A 26,065-nucleotide genomic window follows, 5' to 3' on the forward strand; every position below is an offset into this window, starting at 1 on the left:
TTAAAAGACTCAATGGTTATTAGATTAAAATGGATTTAACAGTGTAAACAACAAATATCAATAAAGTCTCTCTCCTCCCAGAAAAACATGTAAAAGAAGAAAAAGCTAACCTACTTCATCTGGTTTGGTAACAAGATGATTAGAGTTTACATATAAGGAGATACAGCCATTACCCAGGTTTAGAAAACAGATTCAAATATCTAACGTCAATTTTGTTTCCTTCAAAATGTCCTGATGTGTCAAGTAGCACTTATGTTTTGAGTGCACATCGCTGTTCTAATATGATTGAAGAGCTACTCAACAACAAAAACAAGCACAACAAACTGCAGACTTTTTTTTCAGTGTTGTGTAATTCATTGATAAAATATACATATATATATATATTTTCTTTTGATTTGAGAGAGAGAGAGACATCAATGTGAGAGAAACATCGATCTGTTGCCTCTTGTATGTGCCCAGACCAGGGATCAAACGTACAACCCTTTGGTGCATGGGATGATGCTTCAACCAACTGAGCAACACAGCCAGGGCTAAAACAGATATTTTTAAAAAGTTAAAACATCACTCAGGAAGGAAATGGTAATTTCCACTTTCCTGGTATGGACTAGAGAATTTAAATATACTTAATCTCTGTAGGGTCAATAGGTTTAAAATGGATTTCTCTGCAAGATGTGCAATGTGGGGATATTGCCAGCAAAAGGACTGATGAAACAGAGCAACATTTAATCTTTAGAAACAGAAATCATCTGTGAGATTCAAAATACTAGGTCTATGAGGGAGAGTTTTATCCAAAACATGTCATTCTTAACCTGTATAAAGTAATTAAATTTTTCTGCCCAATTTTCAAGCTGAATTTTATTACTTAAATTATCTTAAAGTGCATCATACTAGTGATGTGATGTTTCATTGTGGAATTAAGTGGTAACTCTTGACAAAGCAGTTGTCATCGTGAGATAATTGACCTTAGTTGAGAGTTAAGCATCCTGAGGCAAAGTTGAGTGTACTTAATCCTGGCAGGTTAATTATCTAGTGTTCATGGAACCTTGAAAGGTATTACTCTTAAGAACCATTTGCAAGATGACGTTATTCAAAAAAACTTAATTTAATAAAAATGAACAAAAAATGAAAAATCACGTTCTTGAGTCCTGTATTGCTAGGTAATGACTACACAGCAGCTTGCATTAGCAGGCACGAATGGATATAATTACTTGCATGTAGAATGTCCTTTACTAAGCTGATTACATGTGAGACTAACAAATGGTTGTCGCTGAAGGGAAACGTTTTAAACTTACAAGATGTCAGAAACAAATTAAAAATACAATATAACATCTAAATAATTTATATACTAAAATAGTTTCAAAACAACCTTAACAAGCCAACCAATAAATTCAGATGTGCAGTTTAAAAGTACAAAATGCAATGTAACAGGTTACCAAGAATTTTAATTGAGGCGGCATATAAATTTGTATCCATACATTTCTACACATCAGTTAAAAGTAAACCACACAGATCAAAATCACAATGAGATGCTACATCACATCCATTAGGATGGCTATTATAATGAGCAATACCTACATCTTGCTCCCATAGTTCAAGTGAGAGGATACTTGCTAAGCAACCCTACAGAAGGAGGAAGCAACCCTGCCTGACATGGAAAATTCCACTTGCCAAGCCCTTCACAAGTCCAACTTTTGGTACAAATTCGCCTATTCAAAAAGCCCACCTTTCTATGCAAGCCTGCTTTGCCTCCACTTTATAAAAGCAGCCAAGCAGAGTCAGCCCTGGGGTGAGTTCACAGGCTCTTCCTCTGTGCTGGTTCCCTTGTGCTCAAGCATAAGCTTAGTAAAATTGGTCTGGAAATTTCCCTGGGGTTTACTCTCAATTTCTACCTTGTGGAACTCAAAAACACCAATGCTGGCAACACTTTCACTTTTAGGTATATATCCAAAAGTCCTGAAGGCAGGGACTCAAACAATACTTGTACATCGTTGTTCACAGTGTAACCAGGCATAGCCAGGGCCCCCCAAAGGGTATTTATAACAGGGTCCAGAAATTAGAGTGTCCAAAAAAAATACATTCTTCCCACCCCAAGACGGGCTGCCATGGGGTATGGGAGACCTGGAGCAAGGCCATCGAGAGTTACTTTGTCTATCAGTAACAGGCCAGCTTCTTCCCTGAAATGGAGCAGGGCCATTGAGTCATTTCGCATGTCAATAACAGGATAGCTTCATTCTTCATATGCAAAGAGAGTTATTTTGCATCTCAGCAAGGCTAATCAGGAAGGTCTGAAAAACTTCTAATACAGAAGGTAACTGGGAAAGGAAGGAGAGATGGGGCCTTTGGGAGAGACAAAGGGACACAGACTCTGGGGAACAGTGTGAAGACCACAGGGGAAGAAAGAGGGGAGAAAGGACTCTTGCTAGTGGGCCATGAGACGGTGCCACATGGTTCTGGATTAAGCTGGAGATCGCGGCGATGCAGCGGATGGTGCTGAGAAGTGTGAGAGGCCTGCCTAGCCGAGCCCCGGACTTCTGTTCTTTTTCTTCTGAAGGATGGTACCCCTGACTGGCCTGACTGGCCTGACTGGGCAAAGCAGGGAAGGCAGGACTGTGTGTGTTGGTGGGTGTTTTAAAGGGATTTTGAGATTCAAGAGAGACATTTAGCCATTAATCAAACCTGTATAACTTTTGAATAGTTCCATTCTTTTTCACCAAACTGCCATTGAGAGCCATAATTCCAAGGGCGGCAGGCAAAGGACCTACAACCGAGGGACCCCAGGGAAGGGGGGGGTCATTATTTTGGTAAAAGAATCTGGGCACGCCCCCCTCCAAGGGGCCATTTGTTTGGTAACAACATCAGCATATTCACTAAAGCCAAAAGGTGGACAAAGAAAGGTGAAATTCTGATACATGCTATAAAATGCATGAAGTGTGAAAACATCATGTTTAATGAAATAAGCTAGATACAAACAGACAACTACTGTATTATACTACTTATACAAGCTATCTACAATAGACAAATTCATAGAGATAGATGACAAAATAGTGGTTATCAGGGACATGGTGGGGTGGGGAAAGGGGAAGTTATTGTTGAATGTGTACAGTGCTTCTGTTTGGGATGATGAAATTTCTGGAAAGAGATAATGGAAATGATTGTACAACATAATGAAGTTAATGCCAATGAATTGTGGTACACCTAAGAATGGCAAATTTTATGTTAGGTATCTTTTTTATCACAATTTTAAAAAACCCATAAATTATATAATTTAATAATTTGTTATCATTACATTAATGCATCCAAGAAATTCCTGTAGATACTTCTATTTTGTTTCAGGATGTGCCCCACAAAATATTTTCTAATATTCTTTAGAGAAAAATGTCCTTTACCTTGGGCAAGTCAAAGAAAAGAAATAGTGGGGATGAGAGATGGGAAAAATCTAGCTTGAAAAACACTGCAGTTGAGACAGTAACCCTAACAAAGGAAAAAAGTATCTAAAATTAATGTTAGGCATTACAGAATCCTAATTATTTAGGATTCAGAACAAAGACTTTGCTGACTTATAATAAAATTGGTTAGTGTTACTGAGTATTAGAATATGTGAGAAAACAAATCTTTTTTTAAAATCATTTTTTAAGTTGTAAGAAAAAATTTGGCATTTTGCCACGATGGCCAAGGAGTAAGGGAAGTTGTATAAACATTCTCCTAAGCCAAATTGGAATTAATGCCAAATTGTAAAGAAATCATCTTGAATAACCAACTGAACACTAACTGGAGAGAAGCCTTATAACCAAGGAGAGACAGAAAAAAACACTTCACCACAGCATGGCTTATAGGCAGTGCAGAGATGTGAGAAGGCTCACTGGGCTTCCACGAATGGCAGTTGAAGGGCCAGAGGGATATTTCAGTGGCCAGGGGGTTCCCTCTGAGAAGTGTGGGGTCTAAACCCCAAGCTGGGCTCCCCAGCCTATAGCACCAGAGCTGGGAGAGGGACCCAGATAACATCAGGCCGTGAAAAGCAGTGAGATTTCTGTCTAGCAGGGTGAGATGGCTGAAGACACAGAGAGCCTCTAAAGGGCAATGCACAAAATTCCGTTTGCAGCCACTGACCCTGGAATCTGACTGTGGGAGGGCAGAGTGGGCTGGAGACGCTTGAGGAGAGTCTGGGGCTGCTAGTTCTAGGGGAGAGAACTGAAAAAACAGCCACTAGGATCCCTGTGCTGAGTCATTCCCCATACTGCAGAAAAACCATCTTTTGAGGCAAAGAACTCCCCAGCTAGTGATATCAGCCTGAAGAGAAGCAATAGCCCTGCCCATAAGAATTACTTTGCCCCATATCATGGAGCTTAAGCCAGGCTGCTGAGGAATACAGCTGGAGGTTATCTCAATGATTAAGTTTAAGAACTAAGACAGATCTCTGGGAGCTTTGAGACTTTAGATGACCCTCCCATGGCTCAGTGCTAGCAAAAGCAAGCCTTGGTGTGCAGCCTGGTTCTTTCCATACAAAAGCAGACCCAGAGAGGTAGCCACAAGCTATGGATTGGTGAGCATTCCAAACAGGCCCAGGGCCAGTCACAGGCAGCGCCTGACATATATCTGTCCCAGAGTCTTTGCAGATCTACATAATATATAGAAGAAAACAAAAAGCAGCAGCCAAAATGGGAAGAAAGAAACAGGCCAAAAATAAAAACACCAGAGACGCCTCCAGAAGAACTAAATGAAAGGGAGAAAGCAATTTATTGGATATAGAGTTTAGAGTAATGATCATAAGGACATTCAACAGCATGAAACAAGACACGGAAACCATTAAAAAGGTCCAGGTGGAAATAAAGAATGCAATTTCTGAAATAAATAATGCACTGGAAGAAATAAACAGTAGGTTAGATGAAGCAGCGGACTGAATCAGCTATTTGGAAGACAAGGTAGGAAAAAACACCCAAGCAGAATAGCAAAAAGAAAACAATTAAAAAGAATGAGGCGAGCTTAAGGAATCTTTGGGACAAGAGCGTAATAACATTGGCATCACGGAAAAAAAACAGAAGGAGAAGAGAGTAAGCAAGGGGTTGAGAACCTATTTGAAGAAATATGATGAAAAACTTCCCTAATCTGGTGAAAGAAATGGAAACACAAGCCCAGGAAATGCAGAGAGCCACAAACAAGATGGACCTAAAGAGTTTTACACCAAGACACATCATAATTAAGATGGGAAAGCTTAAAGACAAGGAGAGAATTCTAAAAACCACAAAGAAAAGCAGTTAGTTACCTACAAGGGAGCTCCAATTAGACTGTAATCTGATTTCTCAACAGTAACATTTAAGCCAGAAAGAATAGGCATGAAATATTCAAGATGATGAAAAGAAGGACCTACAACCAGGCCTACTTTACCCAGCAAGGCTATCATTTAAAACTGAAGGAGAGCCCCGACTGGTGTAATGGATTGAGTGCTGACCTGAAAACCAAAGGATTGCTGGTTCAATTTCCAGTCATGGCACATGCCTCGGCTGTGGGCCAGGTCCCCGGGAGGGGGCATGTGAGAGGCAACCACACATTGATTTTTCTCTCCCTCTCTTTTTCCCTCCCTCTCTTTTTCCCTCTCTTCACTTTTCTCTAAAAATAAATAAAATCTTTAAAACAAACAAACAAACAAAACTGAAGGAGAAATAAAGAGAATCCCAGACATGAAAAAGCTAAAGGAGTTTGTCAATACCAAACCAGTACTGCAAAAAATGTTAGAGAGGAAGAAAAAGAAAGAAGGGGAGGAGGAGGAGAACAATTAACAGAGGAAAATAGTTTAAAAATGAAATGGCAATAAATATGTATCTATCAATAATCACCTTAAATGTAAATGGCTTAAATGCTACGACCAAAAGACATAGGGTAGCTGGAGAGATCTATGAAAATGCAGTCATAGTTGGGGATTTTAACAACCCATTGACTTCAATGGCTAGATCTTCTGACAGAAAATCAACAAAGAGACAGCGGCATTAAACAACACGCTAAATTAAATAGATTTAACTGATATCTTCAGAGCATTTCACCCCCCAAAGCAGGATATAGATACTTTTAAGTACACATGGAACATTTTCTAGGATGCACCACATGTTAGGACACAAAACAAGTCTCAATAATTTAAGGAGATTGAAATCATCAAGCATCTTCTCTGACCACAATCCCGTGAAATTAGAAATCAATCACAAGAAGAACACTGAAAAACACACAATGACATGGAAGCTAAATAACGTTATTAAACAATGAATGAATTAACAATGAGATCAAAGAGAAAATCAAGAGATACCTTGAAACAAATGAATATAGGAACACAACAATCCGAACTCTGTGGGACACAAGAAAAGCAATCCTAAGAGGGAAATTCACAACAATACAGGACTATACAAAAAAAAAAGAAAAGAAAAGAAAAGAAAAAAACAAAACTAAACAAAAGAGGAAAAAGCTCAAATAAACAATCTAACCTTACACTTAAAGTAACTTGAAAAGAAAACGAAGTCTAAAGTGAATAGCAGAAAGCAAATGATAAAGATCAGAGTGGAAATAAATGAAATAGTCTTAAAAAATGATACAAAAGATCAATGAATCAAACAGCTGTTTCTTTGAAAAGATAAACAAGACTGACAAATCTTTAACCACGCTCTTTAAAAGAGAAAGGACCCAAATAAATAAAATCAGAAATAAAAGAGGAGAAATAAAAACTGACACCAAAGAAATACAAAGAACTGTAAGAAAACATTATGAACAACTATATACCAACAAACTGGACAACCTAGACAAAATGGATAAGTTCCTAGAAACATACACTCTTCCAGAAGTAAATCAGGAAGAATCAGAGAATCTGAATAGACAAATTACACATAATGATATTGAAGTAGTAAACAAACAAACAAAAAACCAAAACAACAAAATAAAGTTCTGGACCAGATGACTTCGCAGGTGAATTTTACCAATATTCTGAGAAAAACTAACACCATTCCTTCATTAACTATTTTAAAAAATTCAAGTGGAGGGAAGACTCCCAAGCTCATTTTACAAGGTCAGCACTATCTTAATTCCAAAACTGGATAAAAACACTACAAAAAGAGAATATTACAGGCCAATATCCCTTATGAACATAGAAGCTAAAATCTTTAACAAAATATTAGCAAAGTGAATAGAGCAATACATGAAAAAGACCAAACACCATGCCCAAGAGGCATTTATTCTAGGAAGCAAGGCTGGTACAACATTTATAAATCAATAAATGAAATTCACTATATATACAAAATGAAGGATAAATGCCACGTGATTATATCAATACATGCAGAAAAAGTATTTGATAACATCCAGCACACATTTATGATAAAAACTCTCAGCAAAGTGGGAGTAAAGGGACCATACCTAAACATAACAAAGGTCATATACGACAACCTCACTGATGGAATCATACTCAGTGCGCAAAAACTACAAGCAGTCCCCTTAAGGATGGGAACAGGACAGGGATTCTGCTTTCACTTCTCTCATTCAGCATAGTACTAGAAGTCCTATCCAAAGCAATCAGGCAAGAAGAAATAAACAGCATCCAATTTGGAAAGTAAGAAGTAAAACTGTCTTTATTGCAGATGACATGACACTGTAGATGAGAACCTCAGAGTCCACCAAAAAACTACCAGAACTGATAAATGAGCTCTGTGAAGTAGAAGGATACAAAATTAATATCCAGAAATCAGCTGCATTTTTATATGCCAATAAGAACTATCAGAAAGGGAAATTAAGAAAACAATTCCAATTACATTTGCTTCAAAAAGAATGAAATACCTAGGAATAAATCTAGCCAACGGTGTAAAAGACCTCTACTTGGAAAATTATAAGACACTGAAGATACAAATTAAGTGGAACATATACTGTATTCAGGGATAGGAAGAATTAACATCATTAAAAATATCTATGCTAACCAAAGCAATGTATAGATTCAAGGCAATTCCTAACAGGATTCCAATGATATATTTCACAGAACTACAACAAATATCTCACATTTTATATGGAACCATAAAAAGCCTTACATAGCAACAGTGATCCTGAGAAAGAAGAACAAAGTTCTTGGAGAAATCACGTTACCTAATATGAAACTAAACTTATAGTTTACAGTTAGTGGGAATGCAGACTGGTGTGGCCAGTGTGGAAAACAGTTTGGAATTTCCCCAGAAAACTAAAAAATGGAACTGCCTTTTGACACTTGCTTGCTTGATCCAAGCAAGTTAGTTAAGTGGAACTTAAGAGAGGAGTAGGTTCAATACTCCTGATAACATAACCAACACCACCAATACCACCTAACAAAAACTGAGTACTTTCTATGAGTTAAGCTGAAACTTTACACGCTTTAGAAAACCAGCCACAGAACTGCATGCAGATTAAATAATGGTTTTTGTGGACACCTTTTATAACTTTAATAAGTTGGTACTTCTTCATTTTAACACTGGTTATTTAGAACTTCTTACTTAAACTACTCTAGATTAATTTTCCTGTTTTTAAACTCATATAAATGTGTCATATAGTATGTATACTTTTAAAATAGCTTTATGTGATATAATTGACATATAATAATCTCCACAAATTAAAAACATATTAGATAAGTTCTGACATGTGTATAAAGTCATGAAACCACACAGCAATCAAGAAACACATTCTTTATTTCCAAAGTATGTCATATATTTTTATTGTATTAAAATAGTATTTTTAAATTTAAATTTCTGAGTGTTTGCTGCTAATATATAGTACTACAATTAGTTTTATGTTTATCTTGTATCTAACTACCTTGCTAAACCCACTTTTAGTTCTAATAGCTTTTGTAAATTTCATAGGATTTTTCTACAGACTACCATGGTGTATATCAAAGAGAAAAGTTTTACCTTTTTTCTAATTTGGATGTTTTTCATGCCTTATTAGTACTGTACAATGCTAAAGAGAAGTGAAGAAACTTGAACATCCTTGCTTTTGTTCCTGATTGTAGAAGAAAGTATTCAGTCTTTCATCATTCAGTATAATGTTAGCTGTACATTTTTTGTGGATGTCTTTTATAGGTTTGAAGTTCCCTTCTATTCCTAGTATTCTGAGGGCTTTTATCACAAAATAGATGTTGGAGTTCATTAGATATTTTTTTGTGTATCTATTAAGGTGATCATGCTTTTTTCTTTTTTAGTTTTACTAAGGTGAATTATATTGATTGATTTTAAATGTTAAACTAACCCTACATTCCTGATCATATTGAATTATCCTTTTTATATATTGTTGAGTTTGTTTTGCTAGAGCTATCTTAAGAATTTTTGCATCTATGTATATGAGAGATACAGGTCACAAGTTTTCTTTTAATTCTTTGGTTTTGGTAGTGCTTCTTCCTCTTTAGTTTTCCAGGATAGTTTGTATAGAACTGGTAGTATTTCTTCCTTAAATGTGTGACAGAATTCAACACTGCAGTAATCTGGTCCTTGAGTTTTCTTTCTAGGAATGGTTTTAACTAAAAATTCATTTTCTTTAATAAATAACCTTAATAGCCCTATTCCTATTTCTTTTTGAATGTGCTTTGGTACTTTATGTCTTTCAAAGAATTTGTCCACCATTACATAAAGGTTGTCAATTATATTAAGATAATATTTTGGGAGGGACTACAGTAGCTTCTACTGTAGACTAATTTTGCCCCTTCAGTATTCTGAGTACTTTGAAGCCCCATGACACATGACATTATTTACTCCGGCTGGTGGAACAAGAATGGTTATAGGACCTATGCTGCACTCTTTGAGGATTATTCCCTCTAATCTTTTTAGGTGGTTCTTTTCCCAATCTTCATTAGTTTCCTAACAAGTATATGCCAATCAGTACTCAGCTGAAGTTTTGGCTGAGACTCTTCAAATCTTCTGTGTTCTCGCTCTATACAGCTTTTTGTTCTTTGGTACTCACTTACAAACTCTGGCTGTCCAGCTGTTACATTTCCTATACTTCCAGCTGATGTCCTCAATTCAAAAGTAATAGCCAAGAAGGTCCCCCTCTATGTGCTATGGCCTGGAAATTCTCTCCAAGCGGTAAGACTGGGTAATCACAGGGCTCACCTACTTTGTTTCTTGTCTTACAGAAATCACTGTGAAGAGATACCTTGGTGGGTAAGGCATTTTAAAAAAATATTAAGGTTATCAGAAAAGCTTTAAAGCATCATTACTAGTGTATGATCCTCTGGGGGGGGGGGAAGAACACAACATCAGGTAGAAAATAAGAGCCAACTGTATTTAGTTTTAGCTAAGTACTGACATTTTGAAAATTTATACTAAGAACAGTAGATCTGATGGGGTTTTTTTTGGGGGGGGGATATAGACTAAACAATCCTACATGTATTCCCTGAGAAACATATTTTATACTTCATTGCATTTTAGAAATAAAATGATCCTTTTTTTCCCCCCTGGGGAACTGAAGATAGTTTATTTTTACTAGAATATTCAAGGAGAAGAACAATGAGAGATGAGATTAAAGAGATAAAGCTCACAATATCATATTTGCTTTTAATAATAAAACAGAATAACATTTTATTTAGCTTTATTAAATTTCATCACCCAACTGATATTTCCAGTCTATTAAAATTTTTAAGTCTCATTTGACATTCAGCCTATTTGATATTTGTTAAAGTGTTGCATTATTTGAATTCTCTGAATTTGCACTATCTGTAAATACACCTTTATCTGAATCAATGATAGTTTACTTCAGCAAAGCTCAAGGTAAACACTGAGGCATATCACTAAACATCTACTTATCAGCAGACTTTCTCAAACTGGTTCAAAAGAATACCAAATAAACCTAATTGGCCTTTAGCGAATATGTATTATTCTACAACCCATATTATGATAGATTGTCTCAAATACACTACAGATCCACTCTTTATTGGTCTGCCATAATAGGTATTATATGTCTGTTGAAAAATTCAAATGAATGGTAATCACACCAAAAAATTAAACATACATGACTTGTAACCATGTAGGAGCTTATAATTTTACTACTTCCTCTTCTGGGTAGGGAAAAATAATTTCTAATATAATCTATACTAAGTTCCAGTCAAACTTTAAAAAAATTAATCATTTAAAAATATGTGATACAAATATAAAATGTGGATATATATAGCTACACTTTTACTTTTAAGATATGTATCTTAACAATGTTTAAGATGGTAAAACTATATATATATAATTTTATTTCTATATAATGTATAATTATATATAATATATAATTTTACCATCTTAACCACTGTAAGTATTCAATTCAGTGACCTAAAGTTCATTTACAATGTTGTGCAATCATCCTCACTATCCATTTCCAGAACTCTCTGTTAATCCAAAAAGAAAGAAGCTTTGTACTCAAACAATAACTCCCGATTCTCGCTTTTCCCCAGTGCCTTGCAACCACTATTCTAGTGTTCACCTGCATGAATCTGACTATTCTAGTTACCTCTTACAAGTGGAACCCCTACGAAAAATCCAATAGTTGTTTATTGGTATATGGCTTACTTCACTTAACATAATGCTTTTAAGGGTTGATTACGTTGTACCATGTATCTTAGTTATATTCCTTTTTAGGGCTGAATAATACATTCCATTGTATGTACAAGTGACACTTAAATAAAATGCAAGTTCAGGGCACCAACTCCCCCATGCAATTGAAAATCTTCACATAACTCTTGACCCCCCCAAAACTTAATTACTAACAGCCTACTGTTGACCAGAAGCTTTACTGATAACATAAAGTCAATTAACACATATTTTGTATATGTTTCATATACTGTAGTCTTACAATAAAGGAAACTAAAGAAAATGCCTTAAGGAAGTGCATGACAAAATACATTTATAGTACTGTACATTTTTATTGAAAAAAGTCCACATAAGTGGACCTGCACAGTTCAAACCCATGTTGTTCAAGAGTCAACTGTATATTCCAGGTAAATTCTGTTTATCTATTCATCTGCTGAGGAACAACATATGGTTTGTTTCTAAATGTTAGCTATGTGAATAATGCTGCTATAAACATCAGTATACAAATATTTGAATCCTTGCTTTCAGGTCTTTTGGGTATATAAGTAGAAATGTACTTGCTGGATCATATGGTAATAATTTCATGTTCAACTTTTTTAAGAACCACCAAATTGTTTTCCACAGCAGCTGCAGCATTTCAATTCCCACCATCAGTGCACAAGGGTCCTAATTTCTCCACATCTTTGCCAACACTTGGTTTTTCCACATTTTTGATATTAGCCATCCTACTGGGTGCCAAGTGGTATCTCATTTTAGTTTTCATGTGCATATCTCTAATGATTAGTGATAGTGAGTATCTTTCCATGTGCTTACTAGATCTCTTTTATGGAGAAATGTTTGCTTAAGTTCTTCGACTATTTTGGATTAAGTTGATTGGTACTGTTGAGATATATATTCTGGATATTAATCCCTTATCAAATATGTCATTTATAAATATTCCCTTCCATTCCATGACTTGTCTTTTTCACTTGCTTGACAGAGTCTTTTGATGCACACAAAAAATTAATTTTGATGAAGTCTAGTTACCTTTTCTATTTTGCCTGTGCATTTGGAGTCATTTTTTTTAAGTGAAGGCTATTTTGATATCATCAGCCACTTTCTGCAAACCTAATCATTTTGTGGCCTCTATTTTATTCTTGTATATCTCAGCCAAACATTTAGCATTGTTTCCTGGTTTTATAAATGTTTTTCACCTCTTTCTTAAATATGTGTCTTACAAATGCAAGCTCTTTTCAAAGGGTTTTCTGTGTGCTCTGCAATGTGTTTTAAAGCTCCTCCCATTTTATTCCTAATTAAGGTCATTTGAGAATATAAAGTTAGAATGAATTTTTGACGGTATTCAATCCTCTCAAGTTATCTTTACATCCAAAGTCTGATTCTTTGGAATCATATTTATCTTTTTTAAAGGTTTTAAAGTTTGTTTTCTTAAAGTCTAGAGCATTTATTTAAGTACCACCAGTCTGATCTTCTCTGACTATAAAGAACCCTAAGCATCAATTTCTCCCCCAAATTCTCAGACTACCATGTCAATGACAAATTCCTTCATGTTATTTAAAGGGCTAGAGTTGCATTTTTCCTAGTTACTTCTTTACTCTTCAGAAAATAAAGTTGGCAATAAGAAAATCTAAAACAGATTTTAGTCAAATGAGAATTCCAGCAGACATCTAGGAGATCAAGGCTTTTACCAATATTTCTTGCCATTATGTTAGTTTGTCAATCATCAAGAATGTAGCATCTCCTTTGGCCTGCTAGTGCCTTAAGAGGTATTCATACCATATTCTGACTAAATTATTTCCAGGTTAAGTTTTATGTTATTCTAGGCAGATTATACAGTTATCTGATGTAGATACAAAACCAATGAATATAATCAAAGTATGTTAGAACCACAGAATTAGAATCAGAATAGATTTCTGGGATAATTAGTAGAATACCTTCACTTTACACATAAAGACTCCAAGATTAATGAAATTTAAGTGACATTGTCCAGGTTACGTGAAGATACACCAAAGCTCTCTTTTTCCCCCATGTTTCCTGGATTTTTAAAGTATAGAGGCTAAACAGAAGCTATAAATATAATGAACAAAAAATTATTTTCCACTAATTTAGAATTAAAGTATATTCTTGGTAAAAAGAAAAGGCTGCAAAAGTTTAACTGAAAATCCATTCATCACCATCAAATAGAACACACAAATATTAGCAAAAATTACACTATCAATAAAGAAATTTAATATAAATTACAGCATTTACTCATAATATATTATATTAAATAGATTCACACTTTGAAGAAGTACATAACGTCCTAAAACATTTACTATAGACTAAATGCCTCTTACCTTAATCCATGAAAATTTCTGAGGAAGATATTATTTTACTGGTCAGAAAACAAATCAGTTCATGTCAAGGGCTCAGGATGCCGGGAAAGGTGCACTCAAAGGGGTGGTGACGAAAGTGGTTTTTATCATGACTGTGGTCGCGGTTCTATGTGGTTTATACATTTGCAAAAGCTCATAGAAATGTACAATAAAAAGACTGAATTTTCTATATGTAAATTATACCTCAGTAACCTCTTTAAAAAACAATATTTTATTATGTAAGAAATTAGTATATATTGAAGGAAATACTGGAAATAATGAATTTGAGTGTTCCAAACTTAGGCAGTTGTGTTGTATAATTCTCAAATATACTTATGCAAATATTTCGTTTTTATTTATATATTTCTAAAGTTATACCCAAACCAGAAAACAAAAAACCCAGGTTCTTAAAAGAAAAAACAAGAGTAACTCACCGTCTCATTTCCAAAAAGAATGTCAACATAAGGCATAACTTTCATCAATGATTCCTTGTAGAACTGACTAATAAATGGTGCAGACAGGTTCAAAGTGAAAATTCTGTTGTTCTCAGAAGCATGGCGAGCCACTTTTAACACAGACTCTGGTGAAACGGTAAGAAAAAAGCCCTGGGTAAAGAAAATAAGAAGAAAAATTATAAAGGCAGTCTTCCCAGAGTCACTCTTAGTGACAACAAAAGAAATCTAAACAAAACACAAAAGCATATGTAATACACACTTTCAGACATAGTTACAAAATGCAAAACAGAAAATATCAGCATGTGATTAGGAGAAAAGTTTATCACATGAGTACTGTATGTTTGATTTGTGCCATTATGTCGGAGTATAACTCATTACTTTTTTCATATTAAATTCATATACTCAATGCTAAAATTCTGCAAATCTACATATGAAAAAGTATTTGAAAGATCTCATTCAAAATAATGCTTACATTTAAATTAGAAAAATAGCAATGAAGATGGATTGTATTCTTCTAGCTTCTTAGAAACACTTTGTATTCTTGTGACATGCTATTAATCTAAAATTAAATTAGTTAAAAAATAATATTAATTTACTAAGATTAGTTTCATAACTTATGAAACATCTGGAGACCCAAGATAGTGAGGGAGAAAGTGGAAGCTACACCAACCTCCTCCCAGGACCAAAACAGAATTACAACTAAATTAAAGAAAAATTACCCTGAATAACCAACTGAAAACACTAGAAGCCTTATAACCAATGACTTATGGAAGAAACCACTTCACCACAATAGGACTGGTAAGGAGTGTGAGGGCATGAGGGGGCTGGCAAAGCTCCCATTAGTGGCAGCTAAAGTGCCAGAGGGATGTTTCAGTGGCCAGCAGGCCCCCCTGAGAAGTGTGGGGTCTAAACCCCAACCTGGACTCCCCAGTACAGAGCACATGAACTGGGAAAGGAACCCAAAAAACATCTGGCTGTGAAAAGGAGCAGGATTTTTGTTTGCCAGGGAGAGATGGCTGGAGACGCAGACAGCCTACCAAAGGATCAACCCACAAAATTTCATTTGCAGCCACTTAGCCTGGGCAATGTCAGAGGAAGGGCAGAGTGGACTAGAGTCACGTGAGGAGAGTGTGGGGTTGGTGGTTCTGGGGGGAGAGCTGAAGTATCAGCCACCAGGATCTCTGTGCTGAATCATTCCTCATACTGCAGAAGCCATTTCTCCTGGGCAAAGCACTCCCATCCAAGAAGCATCAGCCTGAGGGGAAGCAATAGCCCCACCTGCACAAATTCATCTTACCCCAATATGTGGAACTTAAGCCAGGCTGCTTAATACAGCTGCAAGCTATTTTACTGATTAAGCCTAACAGCAAGTAAAGATCTCTGGGAGCTTTGAGATTTTAGCTGACACTCCACTAGGCCCAGTGCTGGTAAAAGCCAGGCTTGGTGCACAGCCTGGTTCTTTCTGCACACACCCAGGCCCAGCAGAAGGAGCCACTGCTATGGAGTGCTGATGATAGCTTCAAATAGGATGTCCAGGGCTAGCAACAGGCAGTGTCTGAAAAAGGTCTACACTAGAGTCTTGGCAGATCTACCTAAAACATAGAAAAAATATGAAGAAGCAGACAAAATGAGAAGACAAAGAAATAAGCCCCAAAAGAAGGAACAAGAAAATTCTCCAGAAGAATAACTAAATGAAATTAAGGCACGCAATTTATCAGATCGAGTGTAGAGTAGTGATTATAAGGATAAACAACAGCATGAAAAAAGACATAGAAACCATAAAAAAAAGGACCAGTCAGAAGTAAAGAATTTGATATATGAAATAATACATTGGAAGAAATAGACAATAGGTTGGATGAAGCAGAGGATAAAATTAGCTTTTTGGAAGATAAAATAGGAAAAGAAACAACCAGGCAGAGCAACAAAAAGAAAAAAGGTAAAAAAGAAAATGAGGAGAACTTAGGATACCTTCAGGGCAACAAGAAGTGCAAAAACCATGTCATGGCAATACCAGAAGGGAAAGAAAATGAGCAAGGGATCGAGAACCTATTTAAAGAAATAATGACTGAAAACATCCCTAACTTGGTGAATGTAAAAGACACACAAATCCAAAGTGCAAAGAGTCACAAACGAGATGAACCCAAAGAGGCCCACACCAAGTCACATCATAATTAAAATGGGAAAGCTTAAACACAAGGAGAGAATCCTAAGAGCCACAAGAAAAGAAGCAGTTTCCTACAGCAGAGCTCTGATTAGACTGCTATCAGAGTTCTCAAAACAAATACTGTAGGCTAGAAGGGATAGGCATGGGGTATTCAAGATGATGAAAAACAAGGACCTACAACCAAGGAATTTTACCCGGCAAGGTTATCATTTTAAATTGAAGAAGAAATAAAGAACTTCCCAGAGAAGAAAAAGCTAAAGGAGTTTGTTAACACCAAACCAGTACTGCAACAAAGTACTGTTAAAGGGCTTGCTCTAAGAAAAAGAAAAAGAAAAAGAGGAAAATAGTGAAAAAATAAAACAGAAATAAATACAGATCTATCAATAATCACCTTAAATGTAAATGACTTAAATGCTCCTACAAAAAGACATAAGATAGCTGAATAGGTAAGAAAAAAAGACTCATATACATGCTGTCTCCAAAAGACCCAACTGAGATCATAAGATACAGACCAAAAGTGAGGGGATGGAAAAAGATACTTCATGCAAACGGAAAGGAAAAAAAGCTGGGTAGCAATACTTCTATCTGACAAAATGGTTACAAAAAACAAGACCACAGTAAGAGACAGAGAAGGACACTACCTAAAGATAAAAGGAACAATCCAACAACTAGATATAACCCTAGTAAACATTTATTTACCTAAGAAAGGAGCACTGAAATATGTAAAGCAAATCCTGATGGACATAAAGGGGGAAATTGACTGAAATATAATCATTGTAGGGGATTTTGACACCTCATTGACTTCAGTGTGTAGATTCTCCAGATAGAAAATCAAAAAGGAGACAGTGGCCTTAAACAACACACTAGGTCAAATGGATTTAATTGATATCTTCAGAGACTTTCACCCCAAAAAGAATATACATGCTTCTCAAGTGCACATGGAACGGTTTCTAGGATGGGCAACATGTTAACACATAAAACTAATCTCAATAATTTAAGAAGATCGAAATCGTATCAAGCATCCTCTTTGACCACAATGCTATGAAACTAGAAAGCAATCTAGTTTCAGGAAGAACACTGAAAAACACACAAAGACATGGAAGCTAAATAACACGTTATTAAACAATGAATGAGTTAACAATGAGATCAAGAGGGAACGAATGCAACAAATGAAGTAAGAACACAGTAATCCAAATCCGTGGGACAAAGGAAAAGCAATCGTAAGAGGGAAACACAAAGCAATACAGGCCTATCTTAAAAAACAAGAAAAAGCAAAAAAAACCCACAATCTGATTTTCACTAAAAGAACTTGAACAACAATGGACAGAATGAGTAGCAGGAAGGAAATAATAAAGATCAGATCAGAAATAATGAAAGTCTTAAAAAAATACAAAAGATCAATGAACCCAAGAGCTGTTTCTTTGAAAAGGTACACAAGACTGACAAACCTTTAACAACACTCTTCAAGAGAAAAAGAGAAAGGACCCAAATAAGTAATGTCAGAAATGAAAGAAGAGAAATAACAACAGTCACCAAAGAAATACAAGGATTGTAATAAAATATTATGAATAACTACATGCCAAATAATTGAACAACCTGGATGAAATGGATAAATTCCTAGAAACATAAAATCTTCCAAAAGAAATCAGGAAGAATAGGAGAATCTGAATAGACAGACTACACTTAGTGAAACTGAAGTACAATTTAAAAAAAACAAACTCCCAACAAACTAAAACTCTGGACCAGATGGCTTCACAAGCGACTTTTATCCAACATTCCAAGAAAAATTAACACCTCTTCTTTTCAAACTACTTGAAAAAATTCAAGTGTGAGGGAACACTCCCAAGCTCATTTTACAAGGTCAGCATTATCCTAATTCCAAAACTAGATAAAGACACTACAAAAAAAAGAGTATTGCAGGCCAACATCCTTGATGAACATAGATGCTGAAATCCTTAACAAGATATTAGCAAAGTGAATACAGCAATATATTGAAAAGATCAAACATCATGATCAAGTGGGATTTATTCTGGGAATGCAAGGTTGGTACAACATTCAGAAATCAATAAGTGTGATTCACCACATAAACAAAATGAAGGATAAAAACTACCTAATCATAGCAATAGATGCAGAAAATTCATTTGGTAAAATCTGGCACCCATTTACGATAAATACCCTCAGCAAAGTGGGAATAGAAGAAACATACCTAAACATAATAAAGATCATGTACAACAAACCCACGGATAGCATCATACTCAACAGGCAAAAACTACAAGCAGTCTCCTTAAGACTGGGATGTCTGCTGTCACCTCTCTTATTCAACATAGTACTGGAAGTCCTAGCCACAGCAATTGGACAAGAAGATGAAATAAAAGGCATCCAAATTGGACAGCAAGAAGTAAAACTGACTTTATCTGCGTATGACATGATACTGTACTGAGAACACCAGAGTCTACCAAAAAACTTCTGGAACTGATAAATGATTTCAGCAAAGTAACAGGACACAAAATTAACATCCAGAAATCAGCTGCATTTCTGTATGCCAATAATGAACTATGAGAAAGGGAAATTAACAATTCCATTTACATTTGCTTCAAACAGAATGAAATAGCTGGGAATAAATCTAACCAAGAATGTAAAAGACTTGTACTTGGAAAATTATAAGACACTGAAGAAAGAAACTGAAGAAGATACAAATAAGTGGAAGCATATACCATGCTCAGGGATAGGAAGAATTAACATCGTTAAAAACATCCATTCTACCTAAAGCAATGTATGGATTCAAGGCAAATCCTAACAGGATTCCAATGCTGTATTTCACAGAACTAGAACAAATATTTCATAAATTTATATGGAACCACAAAAGGTCCCGCATAGCAACAGTGATCCTGAGAAAGAGGAACAAAATTGGAGGAATCATGCTACCTAATATCAAACTATATTCTAAGGCCATAGTAATCAAAATAGCATGATACTGGCATAAAAACAGACATATAGATCAATGGAAAAAAACAGAAAGCCCAGAAATAACCCCCCACCTTTATAGTTAATTAATATTCAACAGAGGAAGCAAGCACATAGAGTGGGCTAAAGACAGTTTAATTAATAGAGTTGGGAAAATTGACAGATATGTGCAGAAAAATGAAACTAGATTACCGTCTTATGCCACACACAAGAATAAATTCAAAATGGATTAAAGATGCAAATGTCAGACCTGAAACCATAAACATCATAAAAGAGAACACAGGCATAGAATCTTGATCATTGCTTGTAGCAATATTTTATCTGATATATCTCCTCAGGCAAGGGAAACAAAAGAAAAAATAAACAAATTGGACTACATCAAACTCTATGAAACATCTGAACTGAATCTTTAGTAAGATCCGAATTGGAAATTTCAAATAATGAGAAAATTAAGGAATGAAATATGAAAATATTTTAAAATTTAATATCAGTAAAAGTATAAAATGCTATTTATATCTGCAACATTAATAAAAGTCTTTAAAATATATCTATGTGTTTAGATAAAAGAAAGCATAAGCAAAAGCATGGATGCTTGTATAGGAAATAGGTTTGAATGGTGAACAAGTGGAGGAATACATAAAGGGCAATAGAAAAAAAATTGGAAAGGCCAGCCAGTTACCCATACAAAGGGCCTTGAGTGGCAGATTAGGAGTATATTAGGTGGGTTAGGGATGCATGATGGGTAATGAAGTTTGCATTGAAAGAAAGAAATAACGGCTCATAAAAAAAATTATAGGAATTTTAATCTGGACAGCAACAATTTAGCAATAGTCAACAAAAGTCTACATTTGGCTCTGTAAAAGGAAATTATATTGTAAGTATTACTTTACAATTGTTTAAGATGTGCGAGACAAATGAGAGTAGAGTCAGAAGATCACTGAGATTTTGAATCTGGCTCTACTATAAAAAGAAAGAGAAAAGTCCAAAATAAGACCTGGCATGGATGGAAATAAACAGTGTTTAAATGTGTTTATACTGTATTAGAGATGTTAAGGGATCTCCTAATATATTTCAGAATGTTGTCTTCAGGAGACAGCATGGAAAGAGATGGTAAAAGAGAAGTTATATTGTAATTACCAAGGAGGAGAATAGGGAAAAAGAAGAGGGCAAAGAACAGAATGGAAAAAATACAAAAATTTTTTGTAAGGGGACAGAGGAAAAGAAAAAAGTAAAAGAGAGAACAAAAGGAAGGCAAATGAGGACAGCATAAATGACAAAAGGAAAATTGAACAAGGGAAATTTCAAGAAGATACTTAAAGCTACCCAATGTTATTAATGGGCAAAGAAAGAAAGGACTGAGCAAAAGACACAGGATTTGATGATTAGGAGGAAGTATTTGTGGTATGAAGGTAAAAAGAGATAGTTGTTAAAGAAGGAATGAGAAAGTAAGGGTAAGGATTATAAATTATTTTGGAAGATTTATCAGTGAATAATAATAAAATCATCTGAGATTTACTGAAAAATTGTGTTCCAGGTACTATACTAAAAGCCTTATGTATATTAACTCAGTTACATTTTTTTTCCTTATATCAAACCTATGAGGTGGATACTGTTATTATTCCCATTTTATGAATAAAGAAGGCAAGATAGGAAAGCCAAGAAATGTCCCTCAGGTCATAGCTGATTTGTGACAGAGCTTGGTTGGATTCAAGTGACTCCAGAGACAATGCTCCTGGTTTGAATATACAATAGAGAGGAAAAGAAGAGAAAGATAGTTGTAGTTGAGGAAGGGAAATGGAAGGGTTATTAAAAAGGAAATAACAGAAAGTTTGAGCGTTTTTGCTTTTCAACAAAAAGGATCTAGTGGAGAATCAGAAGAATGAAGAAGTAAGAAGGAGGAGAATAATTAGAGCAAGAAACCAAGGGAAGTGAGGCAAAGGAAACCACAAGGAGAGAAGAACAGCTTATAGGTGGAACAGTAACCTTGAAAATGTAAAGGAAACTACTTTTAAAAGTTACAAAAAAAAGCTATTGAAATATTCACTTATAACTAAGGGACTAACCATTTCAATCATGCAATCTTTAAAAGGTTTAAAAAGAAAAAAAGATGTTTTCTATTACTCTCAATTTTTAAAAATGATTTTCTTTTTTTATTACTTTAGAGAGACAGGAAGGGCAGTAGAAAGAGAGGGAGAGAAAACATCAATCAGTTGCTTCTCTTATGCATCCCAACTGGCACTGAACCCACAACCCAGGCAAGTGCCTTGACCTGCAATTGAACTGGTGACCTTTTGGTTTGCGGGACAATACCCAACCAACTGAGCCACACTGGTCAGAACTATTACTTTCAATCCTAAAACTAAATACTAGAAAGTTAATTTTGTGGCAGGAGTCATGTGTGCTGGGATTTATCTTTGAAGGATGTATTGCCCTTATAAATTCTGAGATATTAACATATAATTTTACACTATAATGGTCTTTTATTATTTTAAGGTATTGGTAATAAAATTCCAATAAAATTTTATCCTATCACAAAACATAATCTTTTATTATCAACTAAAAATTCTAATCCATTAATTCTTACCAATATTCAATTGTTCTAAAAGCTAACAAGTCTTCATCTTAGGTAACATTTTTTAAGGGTTTCCATCTTACCTTTTTAACCATCTACCATGTCATTTGCAAACTATAAGCATCCAAGCTGCTTCCTTTGCTATTTCTGTCACTTGGAGAATTAAAACGAACAGTTTATATAGCATCTTGTCTCCATAGTAATATGTATGTACTTGCTTTTTAGTCTTTCATTTAATGAGGAGAGTTTAAAGCCCCCCAACCTCCATTTCTCCCCAAACTGTTCCAGCATGAAATAAAAACCTCCCAGAGCTAGCATTCTGCCAGCTGTGGATTAACCACAGACAGCCATAGAATGGTCTACATAAATAGTAACCTGGTCAAATAATTAGGCTTCTCACCAACTTCAGACTGAAAATTTGATCTGTGCTAAAATACATCTGATTGTAATTTACGGTACAGAACAGTATGCCCCTGGAGTCTAAATTTGGCCTCATTCCAAATGTGTGCATGTTGTATGTGTGTTTTACTTTAAAATGCAACACAAGAGTATTGTGATGTGGACAGTATAACTTCTATTTTGTAAATTTTATAAAGAATATACAATAAGCTATAAGCTTTTAAATGAGGCAAATTAACAATTTAAATTAATTCCATTTTGAATGGTCTCTTATTTTTCTTTAAGTAAATATTTAGTATTTAAACAATTTAGGATTTGTGCTCTGTTAGAGTGCAAAGACTTAAAATTGATGCCAACCATAATTTTTCTTCCTAGATTTATATCCTTTGCGAGGCCACATGTTCCAGACTGTTGTATCACCGAAAATAAAAACAGTACCATTATAAAATTTTTTTCCCAAGTGTTAGATTTGCAATAAAAACAGGCGAATAGTTTATATGGCTATAGTTTAGAAAAATACTCTTTTTAATCAAGAAAATCTTATGATTTTTAAAATTAGGGATTTCAGTCTGCAAGTTAACCTTGCTATTCTTTTTCCCTATGAGCAACTAAAAGCAAAGTGAATTCTAACACTTAGAAGTTGGATAGTGTTAATCAAAATTGAGAATGAAGTGAGACAGTTTTATCCATTAAAATGGAAAACAAAACAAAAACCCAAGAGTAGGAGGGATGGGGAAAGACTAAGGCAGAGCCAAAGGACCATTTTAGCAGAGCCAGACAATGTTTGGAAATCTCAATTACACAGATTTGTTATTCCACCACTCTAAGGATTTCTCAGGGTAGTTTAAACACAGGAGAATGGAAGACATTAAACTGTTTAATATACTAAAAGAATAGGAGATGAATTGCTCATTTTGCTCTTTACCAGTGTTTACCTTAATTCAGGGTGATCATTTGGGGTTCTTTTTAGCTGTCCTTATTTAAGAGCAAAAACTCTTTTTATGATTTCCATTAACAATTATCTGAGGAATAGGTGTGTGTGTGTGTGTGTGTGTACATACATGCCTATGTAAATTTTAGGTATTTATAATCTTGGAAGTATAAGAATATCGATTCAAAAGGAAATAAGGCTACACAGAGTAACTATGCCTTACAATGATCAATTGCGAACGCACAGTGATATAGAAAAAAAAGTCCTTTGTTTAGAAAAATACTCTGATCAGAAAACAACAGGGCAGGAATAGACCATATATTTTTAAACATTCAGACCAGTGGATTTCAACCTATCTGGGTCTATCTAGACACACATATGCATAAAATTTTATATGCAGTGGCAGTAGGAGTGGGTCAGTAATCCCTTGAGGCTCATCTATAAATAATGGGCAACCATTGGATTTGACTGAAGGTTAAGAACTTGTAATTTGGTTTCTTTTCTTGAAAACACAGAACCACATAAATGCCAGTTTGATTAAAGAGTTTTCTTTTTTAAAAAACGTAGACAATCTATAATAAAACAGAAGTAAATATTAAACTTCTGGAGTGGGAATGACTTTCAAGCCTAAAGGGGGAAGATTATCTAAAGATTTACTATACAAAAATTAAAACCTTTAGTTGGTTGTCTTCCAGTCCTAGAGTGGGGGTAGAAGGAGAGCAAACAAAAGACCAGGGAAAATATCTACAGTAAATATAAAGAAGGGTTAATATCTTTAGTCTATAAAGAACTTTAAAATAGGTTAAAAATTAAACAAAAATTAAGACATCATCAGATAAACCATGAACATGAAAGAGTATTCCATTAAGAGAGTAAGGAAAATACACAAATAAATAAATATATAGATAATTATTCCTCTCTAGCAATCTGAGAAACAGCATGGTAGTACACAATGATGAAGAAACGTTCGTGAAATTAATATATTAATAGTATTTGTGGGAGTGCAACTAACACTATTTTTCAGAAAATAATTTGAAAATACACATGAGAAACCAGAAACAAATTCAAATTCATATCCTTTGACTCAATAATTGTACTTCTGAATTACCTTAAGAAAATAATCCATAATATGGGAAAAGATACATTCATGAATGTATCAGTATACTATTTATTTAATTGTAAATCTGGAAGCAATATAAATATTCAATGAGAGAGGAATAAAGAGTTAAGTAAGAACTATCATATAAACCTATTCTAAACCTGGCTACTGATCATTTAAAATGTGGCTAGTGTAACTAAAGAACTGAATTTCAGATTTAATTCTAATTTATATATCAGGGATCACATGTAGCTAATGAAGCACATGCAACATGGCTAGTGTGACTGAGTAACTGAATTTATTTTAATCCAAAAATGGAAGCAATGCAAAATACTTTTCTGCCAAACACAATTTTTTGTTTTGGTAGGACTACATTTCATTTTTTGACTATTGTCAGTGTAGTGACTGAACTGACTGTTTTATAAATGTGAAAGATTTTAAAGATTTAGTATGATAAAAAGGTTAAAAATATAATTTTATATGGTTATATGTTGAAATGATAAATATTTGGGGTATATTAAGTTAAATAAATTATATTATTAATATTAATTTTACCAGTTTCTTTTTACCTTTTTAATGAGGCTACTAGAAAATCTGTAATTGTATATGTGGCTTGTATTATATTTCCATTGGCTTGTGTTGCTCTAGAGAATATTTACGAAAATTAAGTTGCAAAGTAGAAACTGCTTATGCTACATAAATGTTAAACGACATGTAAGACATACAACTAGTGTGTACAAAATATGGTTATAAACTACATACAATCAATAGGAAAAAAAACTGTAAGAGAATACACTAAATACACCAGTAAAAATGGTCAAATTTGAGTTTAAAGATTCTGGATGATTTGCCCTGGCTGGGTAGCTCAGTTGATTTGAACATCGTCCTGTAAACCAAAAAGGTTGAGGGTTCAGTTCCCAGTCAGGACACATACCTAAGTTACAGTTTCGAACCTTGGTCCAGGCACATATGGGAGGCAACAGATCAATGTTTCTCTCTCACATAGATGTCTGTCTGTCTCTCTCTGCCTCCCTTTCTAAAAATCAATAAAACATATCCTCAGGTGAGGATAAAAAATTATGGATAATTTAAATATTTTTTAATTTTACAAATTTTAGTAATGTTCAATTACTCTTCTGATAAAAGTTGCTTAAATGATAAAAACATTTTGTTCACTTAAAGAAATCTCTACGCAAACAAGATCGATCTATTGATCGATCTATCTATCTATCTATCTATCTATCTATCTATCTATCTATCTAAATAGTGAGAAGCTTAATTCAATAAGCAACAAACAGTAGGAGCAGATAAACTGCTGGGAGTAAGTCTACATTCTTCAAGGTAGATAGATGGCTGAAAAAGGAACAAACTAAATATGAGATTAATGACTTTTGTAAATACAAATCACTATTCACAGAAGCAAAAGTGAAAATAAAGAAGGATGTGTGGTAACAAAAACTATTTGGACAAGCAGAGAGCCCCACCAAACCTAGGCTACCATTGAAGAGAGAGGACTGAGAGTACCAGATGCTGTGTCTCAAGATGTAACACTGATGTCTGTTCTAAAGAACATAATCAGTC

The 26,065-nt window shown here is 34.7% G+C and overlaps 1 protein-coding gene across 3 annotated transcripts in view; it reads right to left on the bottom strand.

The window, feature by feature from the left end:
* ADK (adenosine kinase) overlaps positions 1-26,065 on the bottom strand; it is a 581,730-nt gene that overhangs the window by 174,930 nt on the left and 380,735 nt on the right. For all 3 annotated transcript variants that reach the window (XM_054572534.1, XM_054572535.1, XM_054572536.1), the window contains one exon: positions 14,335-14,505. In XM_054572534.1, coding sequence (XP_054428509.1) covers positions 14,335-14,505 — 171 coding nt within the window. The remainder of the gene's footprint in view (positions 1-14,334; positions 14,506-26,065) is intronic.

The sequence above is a fragment of the Pteronotus mesoamericanus genome, unplaced genomic scaffold (genome assembly GCF_021234165.1).
Source record: "Pteronotus mesoamericanus isolate MK-2021 breed Mesoamerican mustached bat unplaced genomic scaffold, CSHL_Meso_final contig_24, whole genome shotgun sequence".
Lineage (NCBI taxonomy): Eukaryota > Metazoa > Chordata > Mammalia > Chiroptera > Mormoopidae > Pteronotus > Pteronotus mesoamericanus.